The 26,368-nt window shown below is 57.4% G+C and overlaps 1 protein-coding gene across 2 annotated transcripts in view; it reads right to left on the minus strand.

Moving 5' to 3' along the window:
- Nucleotides 1–26,368, minus strand: part of NACC2 (NACC family member 2) — an 86,671-nt gene that overhangs the window by 39,814 nt on the left and 20,489 nt on the right. The window contains exons 1-2 of one of the 2 annotated variants that reach the window (XM_008005661.3): nt 6,449–6,881; nt 4,355–5,299 (exon numbers count right to left, since the gene is read on the minus strand). In XM_008005661.3, the coding sequence (XP_008003852.1) occupies nt 4,355–5,240 (886 nt within the window). In that variant the 5' untranslated portion in view covers nt 5,241–5,299; nt 6,449–6,881. Of the gene's footprint in view, nt 1–4,354; nt 5,300–6,448; nt 6,882–26,368 lie in introns of those variants that run through there. The other variant, XM_008005659.3, reaches the window with a different exon arrangement.

Genomic DNA, 26,368 nt, shown 5'->3' on the forward strand with positions numbered 1-26,368 from the left:
GAGGTGGGGGTGGGGAGGGCAGAAGGGAAGGGGAAATGCACAGGGCCACCCGCTCACAGGCCCACAGGCCCTGCAGCCAGAGCTGTCCCCTCCCCAGAAAGGGTTACTGTCCTGGACACACAGGCCCTGTGGCCAGAGCTGTCCCCTGCTGGGAAAGGGTTACCGTGGAAGTGTGTGGCTGGTGTCAATACCCAGGTGTGGCTCTGTCTCCGCCAGCCACACAGAGTGACATCTACCAGCTGCAATTAAACATCTGCCCGCCCGAAGCCACTGCTGAGGGCGTGAAAAGGACGGCCAGGCGAGCCCCGTCAGGCACAGGAGGGGGTGCGGGTACAGGTCCGGGCAGCCCCCTCCCCTTCAGAAGACAGGAGAGGAGCCCCAGCATGGCACTACCCCTTCCCTCGCTGTGCCCTCTGCGAGCTCCATTTCCCTGTCCCTGGACCTCAGCGGCCTGCCATGCCGCAGGTGCCTGTCCTCAGCTTGGGCGACAACGGCCACCCTCACCATGATGAAATAACCGTCAGGGCCCCGTGCCGTCCTCTGCCCTGGGGTGAAAGCAGCAGCCATGCCCATCTCGGCTGTGCTGCAGGGACCTGCGGATCCAGATGTGCCAAGGAGACCACGGGAACAGACCCCTGAGTGCAGCTGGGGAGCCCCCACCCCAAGCCCAGCTGCAGCCGGCACTGCCCACCAGGCCTGCTGCCTTGCCCAGGGAAGTCCCTGGCTCCTGGAGTCACTGCTGGACGTTCAGGTGCCCCCAAGCCCTGAGAGCCACCAGGAACGCAGCCACACCCTCTGGGGGAATGAACATGGGTAAGCGAAGAAGGGGGCCTCAAGAGGAAAGGGCCTGCTGCTCAGGCCACAGCACCACCAAGTACTGAGGCTCGGGCTCCCTCCGCCCAGCCCACCTCCTGCTCTCTCCAGGGGCTGGCCCCTGACTCGTCCCCATGGTGGGAGGGGGAGGGATGGGGGTGCACGGGAGGCAGAGGCAGGCATTTCGCAATCTCTAGCTCAGATGCAGGGCCCCTGACGAGGCGAGGCAGGCACGCCCGTGCTTCACTGTCCGGGAGGTTTCCCCATCAGCCAGAGGGGAACTGCACTGGGCGTTTCCCTTCTGGTGGATATGATGCTTTTCTTTCACCCCTGGGTGCACCCCACCCCCAGCTCATCTTACTCCAGGGTCTCCCATCACTGCCGGCCACAGGGCCAGGAGGAAGGTCCCTGGGCTTAAGGCCTGGGCTTAAGGTCCCTGGGCTTAAGGCCCAGGAGGGCACCATGAAATGACTGCTGCAGAGATGAGGGCTGGTGGGTGGGAAGCACTGAGCGGCCCGAGCCAGAGTCCACCCGACGGGGCCTGCCTCACTGGGTGTGGGGGGCCTGGACTCGGCCCCATCAACCTCACACACGCGACACAGAGCCTTCTCAGCAGCTTCACTCCTGACTGCAACAAATTGCAAACAACCTAAATGTCCTTTGATAAGGCCCTGGATAAATCAAACGTGGCGGTTCCTTCTGACGGGTGGCGACACGGGACCTGGAGGGAGGGAGGAGAGGCACGAGACCGACACCGTGTGGAGACCCTCGCCGTGAGGCCACGCAGACCATGGGACGGGGGCTGCCCCGGGGTCGAAAGGCAACTAACTTTATCTGTAATATTTTGACTTATTTCAAAAACAAGAGAACAGCCCTAGAAGACAAGCTGTCCATGGTTCTTAACGTGAGACACGGTGGAACAGGCCCACACATTACCACACACCGAGGTGCAGCTCCGGGACCCTCAGCAATCACTCAGGCCTGCCTCTCACTCGACAAGTGGGGAGACTGAGGCCAGAGAGGAGGAGCTCAGCCTGCAGGGACCTTAGAACACGCTGGTCCTACCAGCCCAGAGACAGCTGCCCGACTCCACTTCTGCACGGCCTGGCGAGGGCAGCAGCCAGCCTCCTGCATGGGTATAAGGACGTTCCCTGGACGAGCCCAGGGCACGGGGTACGGGGAACATGGGGCACAGGGCGCCAGCACCCAGGGGCAGCTCCGGGTCAGGGGACGGCCCCTCCCTCTACCTGCTCCCCCCATGGCACCGCCAACCCAGCACACCCAGCGACACCAGCAACGTCACAGCCAGTAACCTAGATTTTAACCAAGAAATCACACACCCCCTTTCTCTGTCCCACTTATGGGCTTGCCGAACAGAAAAACCACGACAAGAAACCCAGACTGTGGCATCCAGAGCCAAACTGTATGGTAGGTGGGCGGGAGCAGGCCTGGCCTCCCAGCCGCCCACTCTCCACCACGCTGGCGTCAGCGACACCCGTGCAAAGGCAGAGACTGCCTCGCAGCACCTGCGGCCTGGACAAGGCCCTGCAGGAACATGGCCTTGGGGGCGTCCCCGCCCCTCAGCCCCAGCAGGACTCCGTACCTCGTCTGGTCTGAGTACCGGGGAGTTGGAGGGAAGGACTCGCCAGAGCGGCTGCCTCCTGTTCCCACCCAACACACATCCGGGACTCCACAGAGCCGCTTCCTGGCTGCTGTCCTGCCTGCTTCCCAAAAACCCGTCAAGGCAGGTGGGCTTGGGGGCTTCTAGCTCACAAAGTCCAGGTGATGTGACAGCTTAAGGCTGACCTAGCACCCAGGGGCAGATGCATAAGACAAGTCACAAGGCTTCCAGCAAACCTGACACCCAGCCCTGCTTTCCATTACCCCAAACACACCGAGGCCTAAGGTCACACTGGAGCAGCAGGGGGCTGTGCAGGGAGGACCCTGGAAAGAGGTTTGGACACGTTGGGTCTATTTCCATCTCCATAGTGCAGCTTTCTGACCTGTCGGCAGGGCACTGTCTGGCTGCCATCATTAGGGGAAGTCCTCAGGGACTGCAGGGGTGCTCAGCCTGTCTGGGGTTCTACCCTGGGACCGGAGCCCGTGGACAGAGCCCCCTTCCCAACAGGGCCCCTGGGTGGGCCTTGGGAGCCTTCCCCAGCAGCCTCTGGCTGGTCCCCTGCCTTCCCCGGGGCTGCTGTCAGCAGAGGCAGCGGGAAAGTACATACGGGGCGGACTCCCCAGAGGCCTCAGCCAGCCAGGTCCACAAGCACTGACCATCTTGTACGGCCTCTGTGGTAAGCCGGAGCCCAGTGTGCTCTGCCCTCGGGAAGGGCCAATTCAGCAGCTAGCACAACTCCTGGTCTCAGGAAAAATCAAGCCCTACCTGCTACCACTAAACAAAAACAAAAGCTGTGAAGCCCAGATCTAGGTGGCCTGTGAGCTGGCATTCTGTAGGGTTCATGCAAACACAGCAATGTATGTTTAAATAAAGTGCGGAGTTCTCGGGAAGATACCACGGAGCCCAGAGCACCTGCTGCCAAAGCAGTGGCTTCTCCTGCAGGCGGAGAGGGAGCCAGGTTGGCCAAAGCAGAGGCCACCTCGCTGTTCTGGCTATGGTGGCACATGTTGCACAGGGACCCAGCTGACCTAGGGGTCCGAGCTGGTGGGTGGTCCTGGCCCCCTCTGCCCCCAAGCAGCACTGCAGGAGGGGAAGGGCAGGGGGGGAGTCCTATCAGGGCACGAGGATATGTGTGGTGGGGTGGAGTCCCTATGCTGCCCCTCGGGGCCCACCACCTGCCCGCTGCTGGCACTATGTGCCCGCACCCAGGCCCAGGCCACTGCACACAGGTCCTGCATGCAGACCAGCCAGGCGGCCGGCCCAGACACACAGTCAGGTTGCGGGGACACCCGATTCTGGGCACCAACTGTGGGACTCTGCCCAGCAAAGCCTGAACAGTCTCCAGAGGCTGTAACCCAGGAATCTCAAATTAGGGCAACCTGGGTTTGCGGGTCCCAGGAGGGGAGCAGCCCTTCTTGAAAGAAAGGAAGGGGGAGGAGGGAGGACGACCACTCACTCGGCTCAGCACAGCGGGCACTTACTGGCCCGTCCCTGCTGCGGGGCCTGGAGAGCTGGTGGCAAAGGGGCTGAGTTCAGGGGAGCCTCTGGACCTCGCCGGGTGAGGTTAAAGGGGAAGTAGGCGGGTCCTCCCGGACACCTTGTGGCTCCAGGCCGTTCACAGATGGGGAATGTGAGCTCTCAGGCAGGTCCCTGGGCCACAGATGCCTGAGTTTCCTCATCTATCCAGTAGAGACAAGACCCTTCCTACAGGCTGGCAGAGTCTCCCAGGAGTTCCTGTCTCATCCAGGACCAAGTCTGAACTCCCTGGTGAATGGAGCTCTGCTACCTTCTCCAGGCTTCGTGAGGGCTCCCCTGTGGCCCCGCAAGCCTCCGGCCCAGCGGCCTCCTGAGCCGCCCTGGTCCCAGGCATGCCCTGCTTCCCAGCCAGGTGGTGTGGGGCTCCACCCCGTCGCTTATTACCTGCATAGCTGCCAGAGGCCTTGATGTACATCTGGCCGTACTGCTCCTCCACCATGGTGTCGTAGGCCTCGTCATCCTCCTCGTCCTCCTCATTGTGGTACGAGGTGGGGCTGTCGGTGGTGGGCAGGCTGCTGGCGCCCGGACTGGTCCGCTCCCCCTGGGGGTAGGGCATCTGCTGGATGCCAGGGATGAGGGTGGCCAGGCTGGGCACCCCGTAGTAGGAGACTCGGGGCAGTTTGAGAGGGGCTGCGCCCGCCGCCACCGCAGCCCCTGAGGCCACCGCCACGCCGTCCCGGGGCCCCGTCTCCAGTGGACGCTTGGGGGCCAGGCCTGGGCCGGCCGGCGGCAGCTCCATGGCTTCATGCTTTACGCGGGTCAGCAGCGGGATGGGCACCGAGGGGGACACGACGTAGGGGGCGGCCGCGGCGGCGGCCGGCTGCAGCTGGTTGCAGGGGCTCTGGGGCTCGGAGCCGGCGTCCTCGATCACAGCGGTCTGCGAGTCGCAGTGGGGCGAGCTCACCTTGAACATGAGGTCGGTGCCGCGCTCCACGATGTGCTGGATCTGCAGGAAGCCGGCCGTGTACATGACCACGAGCTGCTCGCTGGCCGTCATGGTGAGCCTGCCCGTGTAGCAGAAGGACAGGATCTGCTGGAAGCAGGCGGGCGGCACCGAGCCGGGCAGCTCGAAGGCGTTCTTGCTGTTGCCGCTGAACAGGTCGCGGAAGTAGAGGCTGCTGGCGGCCAGCACCGCCCGGTGGGCCTTGAAGGCCTGGCCCTTGACCACGATGGACACATCGCAGTAGAGGCCCAGCAGGCGCTGCTCGTTCAGGCAGCCCAGCACTGTGTTCCCGAAGTTGGGGATCTCGATGTGCAGCATCTGAGACATGGCGGGCGGGCAGCGGCGGGGCTGGGCTCTCAGCGCGGGGCGGCCCTAGCGGGGCTCATCTGTGGGGGCAGGAGGCACGTGGTCAGTTCCTCCAGGTCCAAGGCTCCCCGCTCAAGGGGCCATTCCCACACCCGCCCCCTCCCGCCATGGGCTTACAAAGAGCCAGCCTTCCCCACGCACCCTTCCCCACCCCTCCCGGCTGGGACACTCCAGAGAAGGGACCCGGGGTCTCCCAGACGCCCTGGCAGAGAAGGAAGAGGGCCCAGCCAGCACCGACGCAGACCCCCGGGGCGCTGCCCAGCAGGAGTGCGGCCCACCACCCCAGGGGGCTGCTCTTAGCGACTCAGGCTCAGCAGGCAGGAGGAGCGCAGGCCTGAACCTGCCCCGGGACGGGGGGATGTCGGAGAAGACGGGGGCGCCTCTGGGCAGGTCTGCAGCCACTATCCTTCCCTCAAAAAAGTTCCAGCCCGCACAGGAGCTCCCGGGAGGGGCCGCGCTGGAGCCGTGGGGAAGGAGGGAGGGAGGGGGTCTTTGGAGCTGTGCAGTTTGCGGTTTGCTTTTTCTCTCTTCCCTCTGAGCAGCCTCACAGAGGGTCCCTGGGGGAAGGCGGGCCAGGGTCCCCTGGTCCCCCCGAGCCTCCCGGGCAGGTGGGGAGGAGCTGGTGGTGCCGGCAAGTCCGCCCAAGCCGCGTCCACTCCTCCCCCGAGCAGAGAGACCACCCTGGGCGCGCCCGCTCCGTTCTCCGGTGTTCTCCCGGCTCGGACCAGACCCAGGTTCCCGAGCCGCCGCCAGAGCAGGAGTTGGGAAGCCTGTCGTACCACCACTCGCGGACGCCCCCCACCCCGCTCGCCTCGCTCCCCTCGCGGGCCAATCCCGACGGCCCGGCCCCAACCCAGGTGACTACAGGGGTCCCAGCCCTCGCTGGGCTGCCCGGACCCCGGGGCTGGGAGCTGGGGAGGGCGCCGCTGTTTATCTGGTGCGCACTCCGGAGGGGGCGGGGGCGGCCCAGAAGGCGCCGGCCCAACTCCGCAGGGCCGCACAAAGGCCGCTGTGTCCCGCGGGAGGAAAGTGCGGGCGGCCGCAGAGGCGCCGGGCGGCGGGAGGAGGGCGGAGCCACCGCGCCTGGAGCTGGGCAGGTGGACGCGCGCCGGGGGCGGCCCGCAGTGCCCCCGCTGCGGAGAAGTTGCCGGCCGGTCGGGAAGACCTACCTTCCGCCGCTGCGGCCGCCGGCCGGCACTGCCCGCTCCGCCTGGCAGGACAGGCTTCCCGCACGCAGCCCGCCTGCCCAGCTGCTCCGCGAATGCAGCAAACGGAGCGGGAGCCCTGGGGCGGGGAGGGCGCAGGGAGCCGGCAAGGAGGAGGAGGAGGAGGAGGAGGAGGAGATGGTGGAGGAGGAGGAGGAGGAGGAGGAGGAGGAGGAGGGCAGAGCGCCTGGGCGCTGGGCTCGCGGCCGCAGCTCAGCTGCACCCAGGCCGGCCCTCCCGGGCAGCGCACCGCATCTCAATGAAGGGGCCGGATGCAGACGAACGTTCCGGCGGCTCGGGAATGAATAGCCGCCTTTGATTTGGGAGCCGAAGTAAATGCCAGCTCCCAGCCCCAGCTTTAAAAACAGTGGAGTGTTGGTGCCAGAGGAATGCGCGGCCCCGGGTGCTGGTACGAGACAGACTTTTGATGACTCACTGCAATGCAAACAAAGATGGCAGAAGTACTGTACAGTAGTGGAGAAATGCTTCCCGGTGCCACGGCAACTGAGACAGCCTGGAAATTTATGGTGCAGTTTTGCATATGAATTACCCAGTAAACTGCCTCCCGGCCTTCCAGGACAGCCCCAGTGTCAAAGCATTTAAACTATTCCAAACAGTCTGCAGAGCTGGCAGAGCTGAACTCCTCCACCGCGGGCGGGGAATGGGCAGAGGCGCTGGGGGATGGGGGCAGGGGGTCAGGACAGATATGGGAGCCAGGGAAGGGGAGGGGAGGTACAGCAGAGGGTGAAGAGAGGCACAGAAACGGCAGGCAGCGGGTGGGCGAGGCAGCACCCCAGGTCCTGGCGGCCTCAGAGCTGTGTCCTCTGCCCAGGCGGCAGGCCCGGGAGTCCAGCCCCAGCACCCCTCCCCATCCCACTCCCAGCGCCCTCCTGGCACTTTAAGAAAAGAGCGACTTTGTGGCCGGGCAACCAGGAGCCGGAAGGGGCAGCCCCGCCGGAGAGGTCCCAGCAGAGGGCAAGGCGGCCGCCCCACTCCTCCCGCACACTCCGGGCTGCGGCCACACAGGCTCCTGGCGGACCCACTTCTCAGCTGACATCAGCTGCACCTCCTGCCCAAGGGGTCCACAGCGTCTGACCGTTATTGAGCCTTTTCCTGGGAAAGGGCTGCTGTGCAGGACTTGTGGTGGCCCCGGGGCGCCTCAGAGAATGTGCACTTCCTCCTGGGCTCACACCACACTGGCTGCGTGGGGCTCTGAGGCCGACCTCTGGATTGTGCAGCCTCAGTTTCCCTGCCACCGGCGGTGACCCCCAGGAAGAGAACATTCCACCCAAAAGAAGGGTCCAGGCTCGAGGCCGTTGAGGTGAGCCCCCTCCTGCCTGGCCAGCTACCTCCACCACTGTAACCCTGGTAGCAGGATGCGGAGGAGGCCCGCACAGGCCTGGTGGGAGGCAAGGCGACACCGCCCTGCCCCTCACTCCCGGCGTCCCTCTGAGGCATCCGGAGACCAGAGAGAGGGCCATCTGGCTCCTCCCTAGTCACACACTGTGGGTTCAGCTTCTCCAGACCAGACAAAAAGCCACTGAATGGGGCCGGGAAGAGATCCAGGTGCGGGGAAGCTGCCGGCAAAGGCCTGTGGAGGTGGCTTCGTGCCTAGTGTTTTCTGCCTCCTACGAGGGGCTGGTGACGACTCAGGGAGACTGCGACGGGGGCGTTTACAGGAACGTCCCCACTTGGCCACGCAGAAGAGCTGGGCTCCCCGGGGCCAGGAGACGCAGGACCCAGCTGTCACCCTCCCCGCCACACCCTCCACCTTCAGGTCCTCACTTAGTTGCCGCCTCCTCCAGGAAGTCTGCCAAGTGCCCTCATAAGCTCGGCAAGGGCTGAATGCTGGACACAGCCTGGGCAGGGGGGTGCAAGAGAGGGGCCTGTGCAACACAGCAACACAGCACAGAGGGCAGAGGCCCCTAAACAGTTCCCTTCACAGACCCACTGCGCCCACCACCAGGAGCCTCCCAGAGAGCCCATGGCTTCTGTTGGGGCAACTTCACCCCAAGGACGGGGGTAGGGATGTCTGAATCATACAGGGGCTCTTGTACCAAAAGAGGGGACAGGCAGAGGCCAGCACAGTGCACCAGCTCCTGGGGGTCCCAAGAGCCTGGCCTGGGCAGGTCAGCAGCCAGGGCTGACAGAGAGAACAAGGGACAGTGTAGGCTCTCAGCCTGGCCCTTCCAGCAGCAAGACGGTCCTGGCCTCTTGGCCAGGTTGAAATCCTAGGTCCCGTGGGCACCAGCCACTTCCTGTAAGGACGCTGCAGCCTCAGATGCTGAGCTGTGAACTGGGGTTATAATTTACCCTCAGATGGTTCCTGGGGGTGAATGGAACAATGTTTGTGAAGCCCGCGGCTAAAGCCTCGCACACAGTAAGCCGGTGATGCCTGCGACCTGCTGTGACCTGGGCGGGAGAGCAGCTCTCAGCTGGGCATCCAGGTGGGCGTCTTAGCGCCCTGCCCAGTTCAGCCTGCATCCACACCTCAGGAGCGGGAGCCCCAGAGCTGGGGGCCAGACCAGCTCTCCCAGAGAAGGGACCATTATTCCCTTTGAAGGTGATGAGGCCGTGTGGTCCCTGGGGATCGAGGACAACTGGAGCTCTTGCTGGCTTGTCCTCAGGCCACCTGCCTGGTGAGGCTGCAGCCCCATGGCCCAGCCTGCTGAGAGCCGGACAGGAGCTGGTTTTAGGTTACTTTCTTGGAAGGCTCAAGAACAAAGCTGAACTTTAGGAGAAAAGAATAAAATAAAGGCTTGGCTCACGCCCCCAGGGCCAGGAAAGCGGACACACGGGGGCTGACCCTCCTACTGCCAGAGAGGAGGGGGCCGAGGGCCCAGGTGGGCCCAGGGACATGAGCAGGGCTGTCTGCTGAGGAGGGCAGGGCCAAGCCCTCCTCAGACACCAGGGCCTCTCCATCCTCCCCTGCAGATTCTCTGGTGACTCAGTTTCCCCACCACTTTGCTTCCCAAGCCCATACCTCCTACTGTTTCCCCTCCTCGGTGAGATTCACCACACTCATTCACTTATGGAGAGTTCTGCAGAGCCAGGCAAAAAATCAGAGGTCGCCAACTTTGTTTACCCCGGCCATCCTCAGGATTGTGGCACCAACGACCCTTGCTCTCAAAATGCCCTTCATCAGAACGGAACCCACTTTGGAAAACCTCTGTAGATGACCCAAGGCCCGAGTCCAGTCCCTGCAGCTGTGCCAGCCTTGGGTGCCCCACCCCACACAGACACACATAGAGGAGGCTGGGTTCCTCTGAGCCCACAAGCCTCCCTGAGGAATAAGAAAATACGGGCAGCTGCGGCAGGCAGGGGCGGGAGGTCTCTTCTCTGCAGAGCCTCACTTGAGGAAGGCTGAGATCCAGGCCAGCCTTGCCCTGGAGTTAGGGGTTGCCGACCGTGATGAGCCTCATGCCCAGCAACCTGCCAGTGGGTGAGAGGAGCCCACGGGGAGGACAGGGGCTCACTGGAACTGCAGCCCGATGCACTTACAGGGGTTGGGGCAGTGTCTCCAGAATGACTCCCCTGCCTGAGTGTCGTCCTGGCAGGATTCACACAAGAACACAGGTTAACAGGTTGGTGCCAGGTCAGGGCACCTGGGTCCTGGCATCTAGTGCCCAGGAGCAGAGGCTCCAGCAGGTAGAAGACCCCTGAAAGCATCCCCCAGGCCAGAGGACAGGGACAGGGACCAGTCGGGCAGCCCAACAGGAGAAGCCCGTTTCCGGGGGCCCGGCCAGGCAGCTCCATGGTCTGAGGGCCTCGCCCAGAGTCCCCAGAAACCCTGCCCCCTCCACCTCCAGATTGTAAAGCACTTCCTAAGCCCAGCACAGTAAACTAGAGGAATGCAGCACTGAATTTCTGCAGGATCACTACAAGCAAGGGGAAGGGAGGCGAGAGAAATTAAATTAAATTAAATTATCTTGCAGGATTTAATTTCACCAATCTAATAAGAGGTTCTGGACCTCAGCAAATGCACAGCCATTAAACACGTGGTAGAGCAAGGAGAGAGGTGGGACACGGGAAACGTTCTGCGGAGGGGAGAGCCCCTCTACCCCCAGCCCCGGCCCCTGGTGAGGCAGTAAGTGAGGACATCTCCTAAAAGGTCAGTGGAAGGCGCTCCTGGAGCGTGAGATGGTGTGGGGATGGGGCGGGCCTGCTGTACCAGCTGCTGTGGAGTCAGCAGGCGCACATGGGGTGTCACAAACACGGCCTGGAGGCTGCTTCCCGGTGGACTTTGCCCACCTCGGAGCAATGCCTTCCCTGTCCCATACAGTGCAGGCTCCAGGAGGACTTGCTTTGACCCCATACCTTCAGAAGAGGGGCCCTAGGGAGGACAAGGGGGCAGCAGGGGCCCCGGAGGTTAACCCTGGGGGGGTAGAGGCTGCCCAGCTCCGGATGTGCCAGGGCCCCAGGGAGCTGGGCGTGGCACCAGCTTAGCCTTCAGGTTTGCATTAAACTTTAAAGACACCAGAAAGCAGAGCTGGGCCGCCTGGAGGCCTGGCTGCTAATAGAACCACCAGCTCCACGCAGATGAGATGCAGGAGCTCCGGGCCAGTGCCCTCGGTGGCCAGGAACTCCCCCCAACCCCGAGGCCCCAACACAAGCCAGGATGGCGTGTGCCGTGTGCTCACCTCCCCACTACTGGACATCCAGATGAGGAAACTGAGACCTCACAGTCGGGAGGCAGCTGGGCCAGGCCCCCAGCCGTCATCCTTCCTGGGTGGTCTCTGGTCATCAAGTCACAGGAGCCAGAGGGGAGGCCTGGCCCTGCCCAACAGACCCCGGGTAGCGACGACCCTGCCAGGGCCCCAAGGACTCCGCAGCAGAGAGGAGAGTTGCACCCAGGAAAGGGGCACACAGGCCCCCAGCTTCAGGGTCACAGAGGTGCGGGGGGTCTCCGGGCTGACGGGCCCCCTGGGACTGTCACTGTTGCCCCGGCCTGGGAGGTGGAGGAGAGCTGTGCAGGGCTGGGCCCAGGCCGGGCTCTCTCCATTCAGCAGGGTCCCTAGGCGGCTTCTACCCCAGACCACAAGCCGGGGCCAGCATCAGCCGTGACAGCCGGCAGTAACTGCACTAATGAACATCTGCCTGGAAGCTTTCTTCCCAGATGGAGAAGAGCAGTACTCCAGGACCTGCAAATCCACAATTCCGTGTATCAGCGCTTCCTCTGGGGTCAAAGCCAGGGACACGGCAGGGGGCCTCTGGATAGCACAGCCCCCAGCCCCCACACCCAGGGTGGGCCTCCAGCAGCCAGTATTTCGTGGGAGGGCTGGGAGGACGCTCCCAGCACGGCAGCAGCAGGCTCTGCGTCCGATAGGGCCTTGTGGGGTGCCCATGGTGTTGGCTCTGCTGAGGGTCTGGTCCAGGGGCCTGTGTGACTGAGCCGAGCCCTGCGCTTACGGGGAATGACCCAAGCAGCCACGGCTCCCCTGAGGCACGGCCCCTGGCCAGCGACACACTCATCTCTAACCTTCGCTTGCAGGATATCCTGACTTTCTTCTGGGTGAGGACTTGGGGGACAAACACAGCACAGACTGGCAACAGGGATGGCTCAGAGGAAGAGAGTGAGTCGCAGGGTGGGGAGGGATAGGTGGGGCTGGCACAGCTCCTGTTGAGCCTCCAGACCTGCCCCGCGGCCCCGCCCTAGCCTGCAGACCCACTGGGTTCACACACCGTGCGATGCTCCCTCACACCACAAAACATTCTAGAAGGTTTCCAGAGAATTAAGCTGTGTTTTGAAAAGAGCCAACAATCTCCCTCACCCGTATTTGTAATTTAAATAACGTAAGCTTGAAGAGCGTCTCCCTCGGGCACAGTTTAATAACTTAAAAAGCCAGCGCCAGCTCCAGCGCAGGGCCCCCTCCTCCCCCAGGGCTGCGGCAGGGTCTCCCCGGCACCGGGTGGCCGGGTGGAAGCTGAGATTGAGGCTGCCCAGGCGGAGCAGCCGGGAGGGGAAGGACCCTCCTTGCTCGCTCACCCCCTCTCTCGATGGCCTGGAGCAGCTGTGACCTGATCATCACCACTGGGGCCGGGGGTTGTGGAAGCGGTCGGATCCCAGGCACCGGGGGTCAGAGGTGGGCACTGGGAGGCGGTCTGGAATGTGCTGGGCCCCGCCGCTGGTCACCCAGCCCATTAGAGACGGCGACTTCACGGCACACTCTCATGGTTAATATTCATAGCTCTCCTCATCTGCATATCATGCCATAAATAGTCGAGGCGAGGTAAGACACAGCTCCCCTGCATTTCTAATTATGCTTAAAACTCTCATGTAAATCAGAGCGACACAGAACCACTACATCAGCCGCTGGGGGCGCGGGGGGCGCCCAACGATGCCTGGAGCCACACGCCTCTGGGCCCTGGCAAGGGTGCTGCCGGTGCCACCTCTGCCTGGAGTTGGGCAGCAGGCAACCCAGGCTATGTCACTGGGGTCACCAACCTCACCTTGCCTTTGCCCCAAAGGGCAAACTGCAGGGCAGACACTGGCAGCACCTCACGGTCGCCTCCATCCCTGCCCCACCCCACCCTGCCCGGTCCCCATGGGCTCCCAGTGCCTGGCCCAGGCCCTTTCCAGCCGGGGACCTGGGATCACATCTTCAGGGGTCTCCGGCGGAAGCTGCAGGCACCTGCTTAGGAGGGGGCTCTGGAGGCTCCCCAGGGCCCTGGCCATCCATGTTTTACCCCCTGGACATTCCCATCTGGGACCTGGGCTTTCTCAGCTCTTCAGAAAGATGGGACGTTGGATACACACGGACATAAACATGGGAATGACAGACTCTAAGGACAACAGGATGAGGGAGGGAGGAGGGCAAAGGCTGAAAACCGACCCACCGGGTACCACGCTCACCACCTGAGTGACAAGCTCAATCGCAACCCGCCTCAGCATCGCACCATGCACCCAGGTGACAAACCTGTACACATATCTCTGAATCTAAAATCAAAGTTGAAAAAAGGACAAGATTCAACTCACGCAGCACTGGAGGTTCGGAAAAGCCCCCACCCCACTTCAGGCAATGCCTCATGCTCGGGCGTGGAATTGGAAGAAAGTCCTGGGCAGAGCTCAAGCCACGGACAGGACGTAGGGGCCAGGGCAGGATGGTCTCCTGACCACCACCCCCCCCCCAGTGGATAGCACGACCCCCAGATGCGCAGCAGAGGCCCGGGTGCGGGACGCGCGACTCTGGCCCCTGGGCCTGGCCCTCCTGTCTGCAGGGAGAGGCAGCATGGGGGCTGTAGAGGGAAGGTGCTGGGTCAGGGGCAGGGGAGAAGCGTGATCTGGAACCCGCATCAGAGCCTGAGACGGCCCCGATCCCTGTGGGCAGCACAGAAACAATCACAAGGTCCCTGGAGAAGCAGCTTCAGCTGGGACATCTGAGGGCAAAATTGCCATCCAGCGCGGCCAGGAGCAGGGCCATTCCCCGGGACTGGGACACCCTCAGGGCTAAGGCCAAAGGCACCCAGGCTAGAGCCGCACAGGGGCCCGCAGAGCTAAGCAAGGGGCACAGCCACGCTTGGTGTCCAGATGCGAGCACCAGCCCTCTCGGAGCGGGGCCCGAGGACATGCCAGGTCAGCACCTCCAGAGAGAAGCTGGCACGGGGGCTGCGCGAGAGGCCTCAGAGCCCAGACCTGGTGCTCCTGAGACAGTGGACAGCGGCAGCCCAAGGGGAGTGACCTGCACTCTGGTTGCGAAATTCCACCCGGGGCCGCCTCCTTGGGTGTGTGGTCCACTCAGGGAGCCCGGGGCAGGGTGGGGGATTGTCAAACTCAGCTAGACGTTAAACAAAAGGCAAGTCCCTTCTCCAGCAATGCATCCAGGTTGGCAGGTCCAGCAGGGACCTGAGCAGGCTGCAGGCTGGGACTTCCCAGCCGGCTGCAGGGACACCCTCCATACGGCTGACCTCGGTCCTCTCTACCATGACAAGGACGGGACAGTCTGCCTCGGGCAGGGCCGCTGGCTACATGGGGACTGTTGGGTCTCTGTGTATGTGTCCGTGTGACCCACAATCATGTCACCCAGCGTCCCCAGCCCTCCGCTCAGCCTGGCCTCCGTCAGAGTCCCCTGAAGAGTCCCCACCTCCCCCTGTCAAAAGGACCCCAACTCCTCAACCCTAACTCAACTGCAGCCAAGACCCACCCCGATGTCCTGACCAGAAGAGAGTAGCTGCACCCTGTCCCCTCCTCAGGGTGCACGGGGAGCCACCTTGGGGGACCTGCAGGAGGCACAGGGCCAAGGGATGCAGTGTGACCCCACTCTGCCATGAGACAGGGATGCAGAGATGCTGGCTGCCCGCATCTGCCCTGGCAGCATGCCCAGACCTATTTTTAAGCCCATTTACTAGAAATCCCACAAATTAAAGGAAATACGGATAATGTAGTAAGAATCCTGGGGGCCAAATAAAAGCTGCACATAATTGTCCTCGTGCTCCAGTGTGAGAATCTTAACCACAAAACCCAAATCTCCCCAAAGCTCTTTTGAAACACTGAAGAATCTTGTGTAAAAGAGGGAAAAAAGGCGGGAGGCGGGGAGGCCTGCACTCGGCTCTGGGATCACGGGGAGGCCCTGGAGCCGGCTGGGCTGCCTTTAAGCCGGGGCCATAAAAGGTAATTACCGATATGAAAAATAAAGACCATAAATACAAACACCCAACTTCTACGGCTCGGCTCGGGAATGGCAATTGCGAAACCGGCAGCAGGCGCTTCTTTCCAGAAGGCACGGCCAGACCCAGGCCCCATCCCTCTCCCCTCCCTGAGGGTCAGCTCCACACTGGGGCCCGGTGGGGATGCCACCCTACCTTGACTCATCTGGTCCAGTCCCGAGAAGGCCAGGCCCTGCTTGATCCTCCCTGGCAAGGCCGGACTCCAGCACCACACGCTTAGCCCCATTGGGTCTCAAAGGTGCCAGCTGGGGCGGCAGGACACTCCCGGGTGAAGGGCGTGGGAAACACAGCCAGTGATCACAGAGCCGTGAGGGGACCCTCAGAGCCCTGGGCACGTCCCCACCAGCCTGCCGGTCTCCAGGCTTCAGCCCTCCCCGGCTCATCCCTCCCGCCAGACATGGCTGTCTAGGGATCTGCCAGCTGACCAGAGCCTTCTCTGCATCCGGGAAGCCCCCCAACACAGTCATTCCCTGAGAGACTGTGGGTGCAGGGGTCAGGGGTTGGCCCGGGGGAAGGTGAAAGGGGGAGGCGAGGATGTCATCCCAGGATGCCCTGGCCTGAGGCCACAGTTTGTTCTGCACCATCACAGGGTGGGGACAAGGGCCCACTGGCTCTGTTACATACTAGAATGGACAGACGCTCCCTTGGCGGCTGAGGGAGGAGGAACAATGCCCGGTAAGGGGCTCCTCTTCTACCTCCTCCCCTTGAATGCCCCTAAACCCCATCAGGGTCTGCAAATCCCCCACTGTGGGCTCAGATTCTGCTGCCTACGGGTGTCTCCCACTGCCTGGTTGGGAGGGACAGGCCAGGACTCCTGATGCGCCAGCTGGAGTGGTTACCAAACACAGGCTGCCCCGGCCTCCAGCCACTGGGACCCACAGCAGACACTGCCCATGGTGGCAGCTCCATTTCCCAGGCACTCACCACACAGAGGCACAGCCCTCAGATGGAGGGGTCCCCTCCCTCCAGGCCCAGATGCTAGAGGTCACCAGGCCGAACTCCCGGGCTGCCCCCTCATCCAGGAACCCTGACCATTGAGGGGTCCATGGCATTTGGCCACAGGAAGCGGCTGGAAGCAGAGAGAAGGCAGCCAGGGTGCGGGAAGGTAGATGGATGGGCCATGCTGATCGCACCCAAGAGGATGTGTGTTCACGTTCGGGAACCTGAGCAGCTAAGAGCCTGTACAGCTCACACCGGGACCCAGCAGGTCTACCCTAGCCCCCAGCCTTAGCCCTCGTACGGCCAGGCGGCAACACCCTCCTGGTCAGAAAGAGGCAGACTGGAGGTCTAGCAGGCTCAGGAACCAGCAAGAAGCCAGGTGGGTGGGCGGGGACAAGCCCACAAAGCAGAGAAATGCAAGCCCAGGTGCAGAGCACGCCATTAAGAAGAGTTAGTGGGCCGGGCGCGGTGGCTCAAGCCTGTAATCCCAGCACTTTGGGAGGCCGAGACAGGCGGATCACGAGGTCAGGAGATCGAGACCATCCTGGCTAACACGGTGAAACCCCGTCTCTACTAAAAAATACAAAAAACTAGCTGGGCGAGGTGGCGGGCGCCTGTAGTCCCAGCTACTAGGGAGGCTGAGGCAGAAGAATGGCGTAAACCCAGGAGGCAGAGCTTGCAGTGAGCTGAGATCGCGCCACTGCACTCCAGCCTGGGCGACAGAGTGAGACTCCGTCTCAAAAAAAAAAAAAAAAAAAGAAAAGAAAAGTTAGTGGCTGGGCATGGTGGCTGACGCCTGTAATCCCAGCACTTTGGGAGGCCAAGGCGGGCGGATCACCTGAGGTCAGGAGTTCGAGACCAGTCTGGCCAGCATGGCGAAATCCCATCCCTACTAAAAATACAAAAATTAACTGGGCATGCTGGTGCGCACCTGTAATCCCAGCTACCCAGGAGGCTAAGGCAGGAGAATCGCTTGAACTGGGGAGGTGGAAATTGCAATGAGCCGAGATTGCACCATTGCACCTGTACTCCAGCCTGGGCGACAGGGCGAGACTCCGTCAAAAAAAGGAAAAAGAAAAACGAAAGAGAAAGAGAGAGGAGAAAGAAAGAAAGAGAGGGGTGAAAGAGAGAGAGAGAGAGAGAGAAAGAGAAGAGAGAGAGAGAGAGAGAGAGAGAGAGAGAGAGAGAGAGAGAGAGAGAAAGAGAAAGAAAGAAAGAAAGAAAGAAAGAAAGAAAGAAAGAAAGAAAGAAAGAAAGAAAGAAAGAAAGAAAGAAGTTAGCAAGAAATTAGCAATTAAGCAACACAATGACTACAAGTCCTTCCCTGCTCGATGCCAAGGGACCACCCCACAGTCACTCGTTTACCTAGGATGGCGCACCTTTGACCTGCCATCTACCCCGACCCCGGCAAGTTACAGGTATACATGTCAGCTTTTGTCAGGAAACATGCAAAGATTTCTCTCTATAGAAAAGACAATTCCAAAGACAGTGAGGCTTTGGCCCGTGGGGGCATTAACCAGTTTTAGACCTTGTCTAGCAAGATCTGATAGGACCTCATCTTCAGTGCCTAGGCCGAGGGGCTCCTCTGGCACACTCCCAGCCAGTGATCATCCTACCTGCTCCTTCGTTGATGAGTTAAATACATAATACATGTTCTCTATACATTCGCACCACCCTCATTTATCACTTTAAAAATTATACAGGCTGGGCGCAGTGGCTCATGCCTGTAATCCCAACATTTTGGGAGGCCAGTGGGGGTGGACTGCTTGAGCCCAGCAGTTCAAGACCAGCCTGGGCAACATGGCGAAACCCATCTCTACAAAAAAAATACAAAGAATTAGCCAGGTGTGGAGGTGCATGACTGTAGTCCCAACTGCTTGGGAGGCTGAGGTGGGAGGATCACCTGAGCCTGGGAGGCCGAGGCCGCAGCGTGTCGTGGTCGTGCCACTGCACTCCAGTCTGGGCGACAGGGCAAGACCCTGTCTCTAAATAAGTAAATAAATAAAATTATACGTGGACAGGACATCCCAGCAACATGAGGTATGTGGCCCGTGCTCAACCCCACGCCTGTCTTCTCGTGTCTTCCCGAGGCAAGAACCCAGACTTCGCCATCACCGTTTTCTTGGTTTTTGTTGTTGTTGTTGTTGTTGCTGTTTCACCCTTTTTCCCTGGGACTGTTTCCGTGTCTGGTTGTGGGTCAAGTCTGTCAATCTATCTCTATCCTGTCAAATGTATGGTTTGAGCCACATTCGTGTTCCGTGGCAGGGACCGTGGATTAGCGGCCACCAGGACCCCTGGGCTGGTCTCGGCCATGCTGTGCAGAGCACCTGGGAGCGACGTGCCAGCGAGGGGGCCCTGGAGACTGGGGTCTGACTCTGCGGGCTGACCCTGTGGAGATGCCTGCAGGGCCAATGAGGGGCTCAGGTCCTGTCCCTATTGATCATCTTTGTTCTTCAATCTAGGAAAGAGGTCATATACATTGCAGAAGCAAACACTTCCCTCCAAGATAAGAAGAGGTGAGCCATTTTCCAGATTTACGTTTGACCTGTGGCTGAGCCTGCAAGTTTTCTGCATGTCCATCACCAGGACAAGCCTCCCATAAAGTATAGCATTTTTCCTACCTGGGAAGGGTATGCACAAACAAGATCACAAAATCTCTTAAAGAGGCCGAGCGCAGTGGCTCACACCTGCAATCCCAGCACTTTGGGAGGCCGAGGCTGGTGGATCACCTGAGGTCAGGAGTTCGAGACCAGCCTGGCCAACACAGTGAAATCCCATCTCTACTAAAAATAGAAAAATTAGCCAGGCATGGTGGTGGGCGCCTATTATCCCAGCTACTCAGGAGGCTGAGGCAGGAGAATTGCTTGAACCTGGGAAGTGGAGGTTGCAGTGAGCCGAGATCATACCACCTGTACCCCAGCCTGGGCAACAGAGGGAGATTCTATCTCAAAAAAAAAAAAAAAAAAAAAAAAAATGAAGTCACTTAAACAGCTGTGCCCTCATTGACTAGCAGATACTGTGCAACTTTACAAATCTAACAGTGTTAGAACTCCTGGAATGTAATGAAACTGTAGGCCAGGCGTGGTAACTCAGGCCTATAATCCCAGCACTTTGGGAGGTCAAGGCAGGAAGATCACTTGAGTCCAGGAGTTTGAGACAAGCCTGGGCAACATGGCAAGACCCCATCTCTACAAAAAATTCAAACATGAGCTGGGCATTGTGTTATGTACCTGTGGTCCTAGCTACTCAGGAGACTAAGGGGGGAGAATCGCTTGAGCCCAGGAGATCAGGGCTGCAGTGAACTATGACTGCACTACCGCACTCCAGCCTGAGTGACAGAGTGAGACCCTGTCTCAAAAAAAGAGACAAAAGTAAATCCGAATCCTTAAAAACTACTAGGAGAATGAACAAGCACAGCAAGATTGCAAAATATAAACTCAGTAGCCAAAAATCACAAGTATTTCTCTACACTTGCAATGAACAACCTAAAAATAAAATCAAGTAAACAATTCCATTTACAACGGCATCAAAAAGCATAAAATACACAGGAATACATTTAACAAAAGTAGCGTAAAACTCATACTTCGAAAGTTTCAAAATTCTGTTGAAAGAAATGAAAGATCTAAATAAATGAGAAGATATCCATATTCATGGGATGGGAAGACCTAACATTATTAAAGTCTTCCTTAATCACGTTAATTAAGGACTACGCCCCAAATTGATCTACAGATTCAATGCAATCTCTATCAAAATTCCGGTTAATTTCTTTGCCAATATTGACGAGTTGATGCTAAAAATTCATATGGAAATGCAAGGGTCCCAGGAGAGCCAAAACAATATTGAAAAAGAGGAAGGAAGTTGGAGCAGTCATACCTCTGAATTTCGAAACTTGCTATAAAGCCACTGTAATCAAGACAGTGTGGTGCTGATCTAAGGACAGACTTAGATCAATGGAATAGATGTGTCTATAAATGTATTTATGTGTCTGCAGCCAATTAATTTAACAAGGGTGCCAAGACCATTCAATGGGGGAAAAAACAGTCTTTTCAAAATATGGTGCTGGGACAACTGGATAGCCACATGCAAAAGAATGAGGCAGGACCCTTCCCCCACACCATATACAAAAATTAACTTAAAATATTTCAAAGACCTAAATGTAAGAGCTAAAAACTGTAAACTTCTTACAAGAAAATATGGGATAAATCTTTGTGGTCTTGGGTTAAAGAATGGATTCTTAGATATGACACCAAATAGCAAAGCAACAAAAGGAAAGAACAAACCAGACCAGGCGTGGTGGCTCACGTCCGTAATCCAACACTTTGGGAGGCTGAGGCAGGAGGATCACTTGAGCCCAGGAGTTCAAGACCAGCCTGGGCAACATAGTGGGACCTTGTAGCCACAGAAAATAAAAAATTAGGCCAGGCTTTGCGGTGGCTCACGCCTATAATCCCAGCACTTTGGGAGACGGAGGCAGGCAGATCACTTGAGGTCAGAAGTTCAATACAAGCCTGGCCAACACGGTTAGACCCCATCTCTACTAAAAATACAAAAGTTAGCCAGACGTGGTGGCACACACCAGTAGTCCCAGCTACTCAGGTGGTTGAGGCAGGAGAATCGATTGAACCTGAGACACCGAGGTTGCGGTGAGCCAAGATTGTGCCACCGCACTCCAGCCTGGGTGAAAAAGCGAGATGCGGTTTCGAACAAATTTAAACAAAAACAAACAAATAATACAAAATTAGCCTTGAGTGGTGGCACATGCCTGTAGTCCCAGCTACTCAGGAGGCTGAGGTGTTAGAATCACTTTAACCTAGGAGGTTGAGGCTGCAGGAAGGGGCTGGAGCCATGTTCATGCCACTGCCCTCCAGCCTGGGTGACAGAGACCCTGTCTCCAAAAAATAAATAAATAAAAAGTAAGAAAAGAAAAACCAGACATATTAGACTTTCTCAAAATGTAAAAATCTTGTGCTTCAAAGAATGCCATAAAGAAAGTAAAAAGAGGACGGGCATGGTGGCTTACGCCTGTAATCCCAACACTTTGGGAGGCAGAGGTGGGCGGATCATGAGGTCAGGAGTTTGAGACCAGCCTCGCCAACATGGTGAAAACCCATCTCTACTAAAAATACAAAATTAGCCGGGTGTGGTGGTGGGTGCCTGTAATCCCAGCTACTCGGGAGGCTCAAACAGGAGAATCACCTGAACCCGGGAGGCAGAGGTTGCAGTGAGCCACAAATGTGCCACTGCACTCTAGCCCGGGCAATAGAGTGAAACTCCGTCTTGAAAAAATAAATAAATAAATAAAAAGAAACCAAAGAATAGAAGGGAATATCTGCCTACCATACAAGAGACTTATATCTAACATATATAAAGAATTCTGACAACAATAAAAAGACAACCCAATTTAAAAATAGGCAAGGCATCTGAAAAGATATTTCTCCAAATACTATGCACAAATGTCCAATATACACATGCCAAAATACTCAGCATCATTAGCCATCAGGGAAATGCAAATCAAAACCACAAAGAGATACTACTTCATACCCACTAGGATGGCTATCATCAAAAAGACAGAAAACAAAGATTGGTGGAAATATAAAAAGATGTAGCAATCGGGAATGTAAAATGTTAAGGCCACGTATGGAAAACAATCTGGAATTTCCTCAAAAGATCCAACAGAATTCCTACATGACCCAGTAATTCCAACCCTAGGTATGCCAAGAGAAAGGAAAGCATGCATCCACACGGAAACTTGTTCGGAGTGTTCCTTGCAGTATCATTTGCAAGAGCCAAGAAGTGGAAATACACAAATGCACCTGCTGAACGGATAAGTAAAACGTGGAATATCCATACAACATCATTCGGCAATGATAGGAATGAAGTACTGAGAGAGCACGGATGAGCCCCACGCTAAGAAAAACATTACGCTAAGTGTGAAAAAAATGCTGGTCACAAGAGGCCACATATTGAGATTCTATTGATACAAAATGTCCAGAACAGATCATTTAAAAATATATTAAAAAAGAAAAAAAAAAGATTTAGCTGGATGCGGTGGCTCAAGCCTGTAATCCCAGTACTTTGGGAGGTCAAGGCGGACGGATCACCTGAGGTTGGGAGTTCGAGACCAGCCTCGGCAACATGGCAAAACCCCGTCTCTACTAAAAATACAAAATTAGCCAGACATGGTGGCGGGCGCCTGTAATCCCAGCTACTTTGGAGGCTGAGGCAGAGGCATCGCTTGAACCCAGGAGGCAGAGGTTGCGGTGAGACGAGATTGCGCCATTGCACTCCAGCCCGGGCAACAAGAGCGAAACTCTGTCTCAAAAAAAATTAAATAAATAAATAAATAACTCCCAAATTAATTGGAGACTTAAACATAAAACTAGGGGAGAAAAAAAACCGTAAGAGAATATCTGCAGCATCTGGGGCTAGGCAGACAGTTCTTCCGTAAAAGGAAAAACTGATAAATTGGACTTTATCAAGATTTAAAAACTTTTGCTCAGCACAAAACACTGGTAACAGGATGAAAAGACAAGACACAGGTTGGTAGAAAAAACATGCCAGGAACACATTTAACAAAGGACTGATATCAAGGCTACATAAAGAATTAATTAGGCGGGTGTGGAGATGCATATGCTTATAGTCTCAGCTACACAGGAGGCTGGGGTGGGAGGATCACTTGAGCCCAAGACTCCAAAACTAGCCGAGGGAGGCAACCTGGGGAGACTTTGTCTGTACAAAAAATAAAAACAGGCCGGGCGCGGTGCCTCAAGCCTGTAATCCCAGCACTTTGGGAGGCTGAGACGGGCGGATCACGAGGTCAGGAGATCGAGACCATCCTGGCTAACACGGTGAAACCCCATCTCTACTAAAAAAAATACAAAAAACTAGCCGGGCAAGGTGGTGGGCGCCTGTAGTCCCAGCTACTCGGGAGGCTGAGGCAGGAGAATGGCGGGAACCCGGGAGGCAGAGCTTGCAGTGAGCTGAGATCCGGCCACTGCACTCCAGCCTGGGCGATAGAGCGAGACTCCATCTCAAAAATAAATAAATAAATAAATAAATAAATAAATAAATAAATAAAAACTAGCTAGGCATGGTGGAGTACACCTGTGGTCCCAGCTACTTGGGAGGCTGAGGCGGGAGGATTGCTTCAGCCTAGGAGGTCAAGGCTGCAGCGAGCTGTGGTCTCGCCACTACATTCCAGCCTGGATGACACAGCAAGACTGTCTCAAAATATATATATATATATTTAATTTTTTAAAAAATGAGGACCCCAGTAGGAGCTGCAGTGGACAGGGCGTGTGAGCGTGGATCCAACTGCATCAGAGTATAGTTCTGCCCATCGGGGAGAAGAGGCGTTTGTCTCAAAGTGAAATGCACAATTGGTCTAGAATGCCAAAGAGAACAGGAAAAGACAAAAGACTCCAGGGGATGTATGGACAACCCAAGAATGTTTGCAGAAAGTCGACTTGATCTCCCTCGGTTTATAACACCTGTAAATAAGGAGTATGAAAAGAAGCCGCGTGTGTGCTACAATTTTGGCACAATTTGCTCAGTTTCGACGGGTATATTCCTAATTGTTTTAAAGGTGCTTATGCATCCTCCACTGCCAAGTACTGCATTCGCGTCCAAGCAGGACTTGGTGATCTGTCTGCTAAAATGCCGACTGGTCTTGGAGTATCTGGTCTGCCCAGAAACAGGGTCAGCAGTAAGTGGTGATCCTTCCCTCTGCCCTGAAAGCAGACCCTGGCTTTCACCGAAATAACCAACAGGGCTTTGCACAGACTCCGTCACGTCCTTGACTTTTTTTTTTTTTTTAATTAAGATCTTGGCCGGGCACAGTGGCTCATGCCTGGAATCCCAGCACTTTGGGAGGCTGAAGTAGAAGGGTCATTTGAGTCCAGGAGTGAGAGACCAGGAGAGATGGTGAGATTATCGTCTCCACAAATAATTTGTTAAAAAATTAGCCAGTCGTGGCCAGGTGCAGTGACTCATGCCTGTAATCCCAGCACTTTAGGAGACCAAGGCGGGCGGATCACGAGGTCAGGAGATCGAGACCATCCTGGCTAACACGGTGAAACCCTCTCTCTACTAAAAAAAAAAAAATACAAAAAAAGTAGCCGGGTGCGGTGGCGGTCCCCTGTAGTCCCAGCTACTCGGGAGGCTGAGGCAAGAGAATGGCGTGAACCCAGAAGGCGGAGCTTGCAGTGAGCCGAGGTTGCACCACTGCCCTCCAGCCCAGGTGACAGAGCAAGACTCCATCTCAAAAAAAAAAAAAAAAAAAAACACGCCAGGCATAGTGGGACACACTTGTCATCCCAGCGACTCAGGAGGCTGAGGCAGGAGGATCCCTCGAGCACAGGAATATGAGGCTGCGATGAGCTATGATCCTGCCACTGCACTCTAGCCTGGGCCCACAAAGCAAGACCCTGTCTCAAAAAAAAAAAAACAAAACAAAAAAAAAACAGAAAACAGGCCAGGCACAGTGGCTCATGCCTGTAATCCCAGCACTTTGGGAGGCCCAGGGGGGTGGATCATGAGATCAGGAGATAGAGACCATCCTGGCTAACACAGTGAAACCTCATCTCTACTAAAAAACAAAAATTAGCAGGGCATGGTGCTAGGTGCCTGTGGTCCCAGCTACTTGAAGGCTGAGGCAAGAGAATCGCTTGAACCCAGGAGGTGGAGGTTGCAGTGAGCCGAGATCGCACCACTGCACTCCAGCCTGGGCAACAGAACGAGGCTCCATCTCAAAAAAAAAAAAAAAAAAGAAAAGAAAACAGCCCGGGCACAGTGGCTCATGCCTGTAATCCCAGCACTTTGGGGGGCAAGGCAGGCGGATCACGAGGTCAGGAGATCGAGACCATCCTGGCTAACATGGTGAAACCCCATCTCTACTAAAAATACAAAAAATTAGCCGGGCTTGTTGGTGGGCGCCTGTAGTCCCAGCTACTTGGGAGGCTGAGGCAGGAGAATGGCATGAACCCGGGAGGCAGAGCTTGCAGTGAGCCGAGATCGCGCCACTGCACTCCAGCCTGGGCGACAGAGCAAGACTGCATCTCAAAAAAAGAAAAAGAAAACAAAGTTTTTCATTCCAGAAACATTAAAGTTCCTTACAAAGATGTTAATAATTTCTGAGGTTATTTAAAATTATGTATTATCCCTTCAATTAACACAGACAGGTCAAAACCATTCCTCGTTCTCCAGCCTGGCAAGGCTGCCTGCCTTCCACGAGGACCCAACCTCTGGTTCAATATTGACTCCATACTGACTGTGCCTCCGCCAAGTCAGACCCTAAACTGCACCGACAGACAAAGCTGGACCTTCCAAACGACCATCCCCTGCGACTCCCAGAGGGCCCACGTGGGTAGTCACATTCTATTCCCAGCTCACCCGGAGGGCTCGGGGCTGTGTCATTCTGAGCCTCAGGGTCTACATCTCACACAGAGCGGCAGGAAGCGCAGCCTTTCCAGCCAAGGCTGAGTCGGCAGGGTCAGGGGATGCTGGTGGGAATGGGCTCTCGCATGGTCTCCTTCTGGGAGCCCAGGAGCTCTGTCCCCCACTCGCTGTTGTGTATGGGGCTGGGGGAACAGCAATAGGATCCTCACAAAACAGCGACGTGTGGCCCAGTAGAGGATGTGACCTCCTCCAGGCTGACGCTCTTGGTTCTGTGTGAAATGAACCGATTCCACCTTGTCCTCAACGGCGGCTTCTGCTCCCTCGAAGAGGCAGGTCAGGAGTGGGGAGCCCCAGGTGTGGGTGCAGCAGGCTGCAAGGACCCACACACTCAGACTTGGCCTCAGACACTGTCACACGGCCCCAGGGAGGTGGCCAGGACTCCAGGACACCTTCTGGTCCAGTCCGGCACTGACCGGGATGCGGGTGAGCTGGCTGCGGCCGCCTGGCTGGGATACTGAGCGGGGAAAGCCCTCCCTGGCTCCCCGAGGCCGGCTGCTGCAAAGTAACTGAAATGCTCCTTACAGGTGCCCACTCTCCCCAGGCTTGGAACTTGGAAACGAACGTCTCCCAGAGCCCATTTCCCTTTCACAGCCATCAGCAGCGGCTCCGTGTGAACCTGCCATCTCCTACATCACAGCTCAGTTTCTCAAACTTTGTGCAGCCGGGGCCAAGCCCGGGCCGTCGTGACTGAGTACGCATCTTTCTCGGGGCACAGGCCCACATTCGGAGTTCAGGGTTGCAGGTCCTGCGGGAGCAGAGCCTGCAAGGCTCCCCCGGGAAACCTGTGCTGACCCTGTCCTGAGCTCCCTGTGCTCGGCCTTCCAC

This window comes from Chlorocebus sabaeus, chromosome 12, assembly GCF_047675955.1.
Source record: "Chlorocebus sabaeus isolate Y175 chromosome 12, mChlSab1.0.hap1, whole genome shotgun sequence".
Lineage (NCBI taxonomy): Eukaryota > Metazoa > Chordata > Mammalia > Primates > Cercopithecidae > Chlorocebus > Chlorocebus sabaeus.